We start from the raw sequence: 9442 nt of genomic DNA, 5'->3' as shown, positions 1-9442 counted from the left end.
ACCGTAAATAAACAAAACTATGTATAGTATATGGAAGACTACTAGAATTTTCGTTAATGTAATTAGAAGGCAATTTTTTGGTTGATATTCAACCTTTTAACTTGAAACATAATCTTCAAAACTAGTTTATATAAAATTGTTTGAGATGCAAAATGGAATATATAAAAACAAAGTCAAATGTAAAACAAATATACATAATTAATGATCAATATCGATTAAGTATGAAAACCTATAATCAATTTGATGGTCAAAACTATTTACATAATGAAGCTTGGTCTTCTTTAACAAAAACAAGCACCCTCGTATAGAAGAACATACACAAACATATATACTAAAAGGGCAACATTCCCACCATACAAATATCAAGTAACAATACATATCTGACCATTGTACTGCAACCATATTTAAGATAAAACACACTTAAATAATTAACAATAACCATTAAAATATGTTTAAAGTCTACTACTTGTATAGCAAAATTTCCACTTAGAAATGTTAAATTTGTAATCCTTTACTACACTTTCTCACATTACTAACTACTATCATAAGTAATCTATTTCATGTAAAATAGAGATCTAAAATTGAAATATCTCATTTTGTATGGTTAGTGGATATGGAAATCCAGTTATCATTGACGACGGTAAGTCAAACATCCCATTTTGTTCTTCAATCTGCTTAAAAGAAAAAAAAAATGTCTATATGTTAGCCTAGTAAAGTTTCATTGGTACTTTTATGAAAAGAATAAAAAGTAAAAGTGGTAATGTAAAAAATAAGAGTTTACCTTTCCGTGAAGATATTCATTGGCAGCTTTCAATATTCTCTCCTTCAAAACCAAGTAATTGTTAGATCTTTTTAAACCATCACTAGTCAGAACTTGCATGATGCCCAAGTTTTATTTATAAGTAAAATTGAAGATAGAGCTCTATGACATTTCCAATTAAGTAGTTCTCATCTAAGTTCAATTCAAATATAATTTTTTGGATTATGTCTAATTTATCCAATCACAATCTAAGTTGTGCTTTAGTGAGAGTGGATGACTTACTATTCTCTAAATAAATTTGTATTGCTTTTTAATCTTAATGCTAATTTTTATTATTTTTTTGAAAAACAATTTTTTTTATTAATTTTTATTGGTTTATTATTATGTTTGTTACTTAGGTAAAATTATAAAAGAACATCCTCTTATAACATTTCTATAAACCACCTTTGTAGTTTGACCCTAACAATGGTCTCCCCTATAGTTTTGAGAAAAAGGTGCAAATATCTCCTTTCCCTTGGCTTTTCGGTAACAAAGACATTGAAGTTATCAAGATACCTTTGTCATTGTTAATGTATTATCATACATAATTTAAAGTTTCAATTTTATCCTCTACTAATTTATTTTGGCAAACAACTTTCAAAGAATAATTCTCCTTACTCTTCTTGGACAAAGTAAGGTAAAAAAGTTTGAGTGAAGGAAAATTAATGCATTACATCAATATTGAGGATGTAATGCATTTTTATTTGGAATGTTGACAAAAGGAGGTTATTTGCACCTTTTTTTTTCAAAACGATAGGGGAGGTTTTCATTAAGGTCAAAACATTGAGGATAATGGTCAACTAATGTCTCCCCAATTGATTTTTGGGGGTGCGCAAATCTCTTTACTCCCAAAAATCAAGGGAGTTATAAGGCCAAGACAAAGTTTAGGGTAGGTTTGAGGTATCTGTCCTTCAAAAATTATAGTATGCCCGAATGCATTTCTACAAATTATAGTATAATGTGGTAACCTTATTATATGACATAGACGAATGCATTTTTTTTCATTTAGTATTAAAAAATTATAAATATTAAGGAATAGCTTTGCAATTCTACAAATGTCTATATTTGATAAAAGATTTGTTAAGCTAGTAATGAAATTTGAGACCTTCTCCATTTCATAATCTTAATGCAATAAAAATGATCAAAAAAGATTTTTTTTTTCTGAAACTGTCGTTAAACGTTTTACTAATTTTTTATATTATTTTAATCTTTAACTAAATGAAAGAAAGATATAATTTTTCCTTACCTTATTCTTCAATACTTCAATCTCTTCAAACATAATTTGCATCTGAGATTAAAGAAATATCAATTGTTATGTTTATTAAATAACAAAGAAAAATAAGAGCCTAAATCAAACAAAATAATATATATGAAGTAATTACCACTTTAAATTTAACTTATACCTTTATTGAGCGTATATGGCATATGCAAACTTCAAGATGTTTTTCTAAGGCATGCAATTCATCTAGTGACATAGATTCCACTCCCCCTCCAAACGTATACCTGAAAGAAAATTTATGACTACATATTTTATTTTGATAACTCGATTTATTTCTTCTTCCAAACATATGTTATTTCTAGTTATATCCATAATTTTTTGTATTTTAGTTAATTATTATGTTTCTTTTCTCTTAAAGTAAAAATCCCATTTTACTTTTATATAAGTTTTTTTTTTCTTTTTAAATATTGCCAAGTGAACTATTTTTGTACTCTTTTATCACATTAAGTTTAAGGAAAAATCGCAATTAGTATCTTGTACTTTGGGCCTAGTGCCATATTGGTCCTTGAACTTTAAAATGTGACAATTCAATACTTGAACTTGCAAAATGTGCCAATTTAGTACCTACCGCTAACCAGCCATTAAGATGCACTTAAAAAGACACATATGCCCTTTGAGTGTCATCTAATTTTCTTTATCAACCATCCAAACGTTGATAAAAATGAATAGTCACAAACCTCTGCTTCTTCTATTCAAGAAAGTTGGGGTCACTAGAATGCTCACTGAGACGTGACCCCAATTTTCTTGAACAGAAGAGGCAAGAATTTGGGACCTTCATTTTTTAGTAAAAATTTGAATGGTTGATAAAGAGAATTAGATGACACTTGAAGGGCATTTGTGTCTTTTCAAATGCCACTTAACAACTGCTTAACGGGCTGGTTAACAGCAAGTACTAGATTGACACGTTTAGAAAGTTCGGGAAATGAATTGTCACATTTTAAAGTTCATGACCAAAGTGACACTATGCCCAAAGTATAGGGTACTAATCAGGAATTTAATTCATTTTGACATGGATGATGAGGTTATATATCAATTAACTAACACTAGTATCACTATATCAAAGTGAACTTTTAATCAGTGCTTAAGCAATTGTTTTCCTTTTCCTTATTATCATTTATTTTTCCTATAAGAATAATTATGCTTATATTAAATTTAATATTTTTATGAGTAAAGATATATTTTATATAAAAAGATCAATTTCAAAAACTAAGACAACTACACTAAGTAAAAGAAATCATTACATAATACATTAATTAGAATCAAACTTTTATGTCTATCAACTATATATCACACATGTTTTATTATATGAAACTATTTTATTTTGAAAGTGTTTAGTAATATTTGAAATAAATTCATTTTAGTTTTAAGTAAGTATAAATAAGATTAAGAGAATTTTTATAGGATACTCTTATGCTTCTACAAATTTTATAATTAAAAATTAATAATTATTTTATACCATTATAATTAGAATAGTAGTTTCATTTTACTAGATGGTTATTTTTAATGATATAAAAGTAAGTAAACAAACTAATATGGTAAAGAGAGCAAAATAAATGTTGAAAAGTCTAAACACATTTAATTTTATGAATTAAAAAAGAATAAATTTTAATATTTCATTTACTTTTTAACTTAATTGACTAACAATAACATGATTAAAATATGGAAATAGAAAGGAATTTTGGAACAACCAAACCTTTAAATAGAAAGGATAGATAATACTTTTAATATTATTACAAAGAATAAGATGAATAAAAAAATTAGCACAAAAGAACAAAAAGAGAGAAAAAATCTTCTATTGTAGAAAAGTAAAAAAGAAAAAGAAATTACATAAAAATCAATCTTTAAATAATGTAAAAAGAAATTACTTACTTATAACTAACATATTTGTAAGTAGTATTTATATTTCAAACTTATAACAATTTATTAAGAAATGATCCTTCAAACACTTCATCTATCCCATATTATAAAGCTATAAAGTAGGGGTACGGTTGTTGGTTTGAGATTTAAATACAATTTTTTATGATAAGAATAATCTCCACTTATTATTTATCTATTAAAGTCAAAACTATTACATATAGGATTTTCATTAATTATGATTGAAGGGGTTTACATAACTGATTATTTATTAGTAGGTGTACTAGAACTACCATAGAATTTATAATGTTATTAGAAAATGTAAAACACATTTGAGATACAATCTTATTACTATGGTTAAGTATGCTTCTAAGACATGTAATAGGGATGCTTATATTATTATTAGACAAATATTATCTTTTCCCATCTCATTATGTGCTTTTCCATTTTTTTTCCATTTCTTTCATTTTATTTTTTATAATTTTTTTATTAAATTGATTAATTAAATTTACTTTATGGACTTTACAAAAATGCAATAATTTTACAAAATAATTATGGCATTTAGGATTTTAGTATGTTTAGAATAAGAATAAATATGAGGGAAATTCAGATATTCAAAAAAACTTATTCCTTATATTATTATTATTTAAAAATGAATTAATATAGAATTATTGTAAAATAAGAATAGAAGAGCATATAAGAAAATGTGATAAAGTTGAAAAAATAAAGATCATAATATTTATTATTTAAGAATTATAACATATCAATATTGAAATTAATTTAATTATACATTGTTTTTATTATTTGTCTTAATGTCTTTATTCTCATTATTTATTTTATGAAGTTTTATCAATTTTAAAATATTTTATTAACGATTTTAACAAATATTATAAGTTTTATATAAACCCCAATTTTGAATTTGATACAATTATTACGTTTTGTTGAACTTTTAACATATATTTTTTGCATTATTTATCAACCATGATTCTGTAGTTAACAACTTGTTAATTGTTTCCTAAAGTAATAGGATAGAGTTTTTAAAACGATTAGCTTGCCATAAAAATACGTTACTATATATATATATATATATATATATATATATATATTCTTGTGTTACTACCATGAAATGAGCCTTGAGTAGAAAATGTCTCACTGTGATGACTAATAGAGTATAATTGCATTTTACAGTGTCAATACAAAAAAAAAAAAGTTTTTATGCCATAAACTTTGCAAATCATATAACATCACATAACATCTAATTCTAATGTTAAAATAAATTTACAATTTGAATATTAGATTAACATGTTTTCTTTTCTGTTATACAAAGCTCACATTAGATTTCATTTTTTATCTACTTACGTATAGTTATAGTTTATGTGAAGATAAATTTTGTACATATTTCTTCTACAAATATTTATTGTACATATTTGTATTTGTACTATTCCCAAAGTGAGCCTTAGATGCAAACAAGTTTCTTTTTTTCTTGAAAGAAATAGCTGAACATATAATTAGTCATTATGCACAAGATTCACATGCCAAAGGATATTAGATTTACCCAAGACCCTTTTGGAGTAATTGAATCTCTTCTTTCAAACTAGTTATTTCCTCTGATTCCTGTCAAATAAGTAGAAAGAGGATAATTTTTGTTGTCGTTAGGGAACAATATAAACTAAAAAATCATATATATTGGTCTCTTCTTATTACTACAAGTGAATTTGGATGCTATCTAGCTTTAAAATGGTTGATAAGTACTAGATGATTACATCTTAAATGTGAGAGCAGGTGGAGAGATTCATCATAGTAGAAAGAAGCACATATTGAACAACTTTTCCGTTTGTATCTTGTCTACCATGATTTCCCATCGATAAAAGCTTTTTAATGGAGGGAGTTGGATAAGTCATATAAGAGCTGAAAACATTTAGTGGATGGAGTTTGATAAGTCATATGCTACTACGAGTCAAATCATATTGTATATGTTTGGCATCGATGCTGCAATTGCAGAATCGTCTGCTGATGTGGCTTGGAGCACTCTTTTTTCAGAAAATAGTGCATTTATTTTTGTTTGGAATCATTGCTGCTAGGTAGGACGTTTCCTGCAGCAACAACCACTTTTCTGTTTGGTACCATTGCTCCAAGAAACGTTTTCAGCATTGGTATCCATTATCCAATGCCACATCACTGCCCTATTGGCAGTAACGAGCTGCAGCTCCAGGAAATGCCAAATCTAGCGTTTAAGAGCTTGGGTGTGTGCAAAGCCATTAACGATGACTTTCAGTAGTTTTTCATAAGGCTGTGTTTGGTTGCAGTGCAAATTTACTTGCACTAATACAAATGCATGGGAGTGCAAATGAAAAAAAAAAATGCAAATTCCCATTTAATTTTGTTTTGGATTTTACTTTATTCTGCTTCACATCTTAATTTAATTCATTTGTACTGCAATCAAACAAAATAAACTAAAATTTGAAACAAAAATAGGTTAGGATTTACACTCAAATCATTTGCTCTGCCAAAGTTTTGCAGCAGTGCATATTTATTTGCATTGCAGCCAAACATAGATGATCATAGCCTATCTAAAACGCAAATATACTTGCTCTTTTGTGCTTGAAACTTTTAATATCTTTCCCAAAATTTGTCTTGGATGGCTTCTTTTTGCTTCTGCTTATGGGGTAGAATGGTAAATTACGATATCTTGAGATGGGAATCTGCAGTTAAGTGGAACCCTAACAGTGAAATCAGTGCAGTAGCTATTCAGAGCCTGCTATGGAAGGGTGCTTAGCTAAAGTTGGCATAGAACCTAGATTCCTAGACGGCTCTCAAAAGATGAACTTGCACTGTTTCCATCTTACACATGGAAGATCACTCATATAAGGTTAGCATGACATTTTTCCTGTTAACTAATAGTTTTTTTTGTTCTTCTTTCTTCCGGGTCACCCAAGTTCTTTAATTAGAATGCTTTCTGTTTTAACATTCTTCTAATAATTTTTCTGGAAAGTAAAAAAATAATAATAAAAGGAACATGTACATATTTGATGGTGTAACTCTAGTTCTATGGAAGTGTGAACCTGTTCTTTCACAGTAGTGAGGGAATGTAGATTTAGATTTTGACCAAGTTATATGCCCCTAATAGGAGAGCTACACAGACAAAACAGATACCCTATATATGTATTCATGTGTTTATGTAAATACGAGTTTGAGTTGGGTAACTCGTTGAATAAATAATGAAAGATGACTTCAGAGTCTAGAAATGGAATTAATGGAGAGGAAGGATGCACATTGCCATCCTTGGATGGCTGGAATAAGGGGTGGCTCATTTAAGGTCCCGATTGGCATCAATTCTGAGGAATCTCATTCTCAGAATTCTTTCAGAAAAGGATGAATTCTGAGAATCTTTTATTAAGAGAATCACTGAATGTATTTGACATAATCATTTGATTCATGTTTCTCAAAACAAAATCACATTTGGCAGCAACCAATTTTTTAGAATCAATTATTTAGTCTAGATGACTGATATACTAACAAAACTTTAGCAATTCTAATGTTCAAATGAAGTTACATAGTAATCTATTACTATGGTTCTAAAAACTGGACCGGATACAGAACCATTTTGGCTACTGGTTCCCAGGTCAAATAGTTCAAACAGACGGCCCATTCTGATTTAAAAAATAACCAAAACTGTTATCGGAATCAAACGGGGCCTAAGTTGTTTATTTTCATATCCATCTTTCTACCTATAAGTATAAATACATGTATACATGCTTAAATTCGAGTAACTTGACCAAGCACAAATTTGATCGTTAACTCAGATATTTGAAAATTAAATTAGCACAAATGATGATGACCAAATACTGCTATTCTTTCACACAAAACATCCTTTTAGAAAGAGAGAAAGGATGACAAAACTAGAAAAATTTTATTTTCCTATTTAGTAAGCAAAGCAAAAAGCACTGTTGTAAATAAATCTAATATGAATAAAAAACCAAAAGAAATAATTCGTCTCTCTGGAACTGGAAGGAAATTAACTGATATATATATCTGTCCTTACAACATGGAGAAATGGAGTAATACCAGAGTAAGTCTTCCTCCAGTATCTTCAATTTGAACCGCCCGTGTGGATTTCATGTACCTCTCAATCAGCCCTTGCATGTTTCTTTGATAATTCAAATTAAAAGGCCTCCAGTCAGAAAATTTGAAAATAATGCTAGCAGCTAGAAAAATGTTGACAAACAATGAAATAGAGAAGGAGAGAGACCCCTTTGTGGCGAGTTCGTAGAGTTTTCCTTTAGTGGAGAAAATGATGATCCCTACATCAGCATCACACAGCACAGATAATTCCTTAGCCTTCTTCAGAAGTCCAGCTCTGCGCTTGCAGAAGGTAACCTGCCTGTGAACTGGGTTCTCGATCCTCTTCATCTGAACCTTTCCCCGTGCCATTGATATTGTTTTAGCTAGCTTTCTGCAGACAACCTCCCACTAGTTTAGACTAGCTTCGAGGTTGTTGCACTAAGACCTCTTCGTCTTCGAGTTGTCACAAGTCCCTCCAGTACTCAATGTGGTGTCTTATATACATGGTTTTAGATTCTCCTGTCTTGCAGTAAGAATATGTTGGTCGGCCGTTTTCTTTACACATCAGAGAGCTTTCTTTTCCCTATTGTTCCTTCTTGACATGGGCCTCTTTCTCATGTCTGTGGGTGGGTCCTTTCGGTATCAGATCTAAAATTCTTTTCATGTGCACCCCATCCTAATGAACCAACGGGCTGCTCATGTGGCCTCCATATCAGTGTTTAATTGTTTCTTAAGATTAGGGTTTAAGTCTCAAATAGATACAGTTTCATAAGTCATAAATAAAGCCTTTGAAAAGTCAGTACACTTAACCCACTCTTTACTTTGAAGAAGGCAAGAATCTTGTCAAATCAAACCCCATCCAAAGAGAAACACTAAATAACTAAATAAGATCTTTTCCTGCAGCTCCCGGATCAAAGGTGTTCTGTGGTTAGGGTTCAACAGGTGCCACATGGACTATGCCATGTGGGTGTTTGTGCTTTGACGTATAAAGCTTCGATTCCATGTCTTTAGCTTTAAAATGAGTTATCATAATTAATAAGAGAAACTTCAGGCTTTCTTGGCAAAAGGTTTCTTTAAGTTTTCCTTTCGATATTTTAGCTTTTCATATGTCACTTTCATTTGTATAATTGTATGGAGGATGGAAGTGGCGTGATATTTTATATTTCTTGAACGAATCTTAAAATAAGCCGTTCCCATGAGGAAACTATTACACCATGTTTCTTGGGCTTATCAATCATTTAGAATAGATGGGCTAGACGCCTTCCTTGATACAATCCCTAATCAAAGCTTAACTTATTCATATAGGAGAGGCAATTTCTCACCCAATCCGTTAAACTCAATCAATTCACCCAATATGGGTTGGAAATGAGTTCATCATCCATTAGGTCAATTTAAATAAGTTAAAGTTAGGTTATGTTATAGATAATTATTGGGTTAACCACTAATTG

At 29.6% G+C, this 9442-nt stretch overlaps 1 protein-coding gene across 2 annotated transcripts; it reads right to left on the bottom strand.

Moving 5' to 3' along the window:
- Positions 1 to 403: 403 nt before the first annotated feature.
- AGL12 (AGAMOUS-like 12) lies at positions 404 to 8480 on the bottom strand. Of its 2 annotated transcripts, XM_088942675.1 has the most exons (7): positions 8182 to 8478; positions 7998 to 8079; positions 5488 to 5546; positions 2203 to 2302; positions 2046 to 2087; positions 782 to 823; positions 404 to 671 (listed from the first exon to the last, which is right to left on the bottom strand). In XM_088942675.1, exons 1-7 carry the CDS (start codon positions 8361 to 8363, stop codon positions 576 to 578), a joined length of 603 nt encoding a protein of 200 aa, XP_088798801.1. In that variant the 5' UTR covers positions 8364 to 8478; the 3' UTR covers positions 404 to 575. The 2 variants fall into 2 exon arrangements, with proteins under 2 accessions (XP_088798801.1, XP_088798800.1); XM_088942674.1 differs by having other exon boundaries at positions 7998 to 8480.
- Between the last annotated feature and the right edge of the window lie 962 nt (positions 8481 to 9442).

The sequence above is a fragment of the Nelumbo lutea genome, chromosome 5, assembly GCF_056320005.1.
Source record: "Nelumbo lutea isolate HS-2025 chromosome 5, American lotus-T2T, whole genome shotgun sequence".
NCBI classification, from domain to species: Eukaryota; Viridiplantae; Streptophyta; class Magnoliopsida; order Proteales; family Nelumbonaceae; genus Nelumbo; species Nelumbo lutea.
The sequence above is the reverse complement of the archived record's forward strand: the minus strand, read 5'-3'. Positions and strand labels throughout refer to the sequence as shown.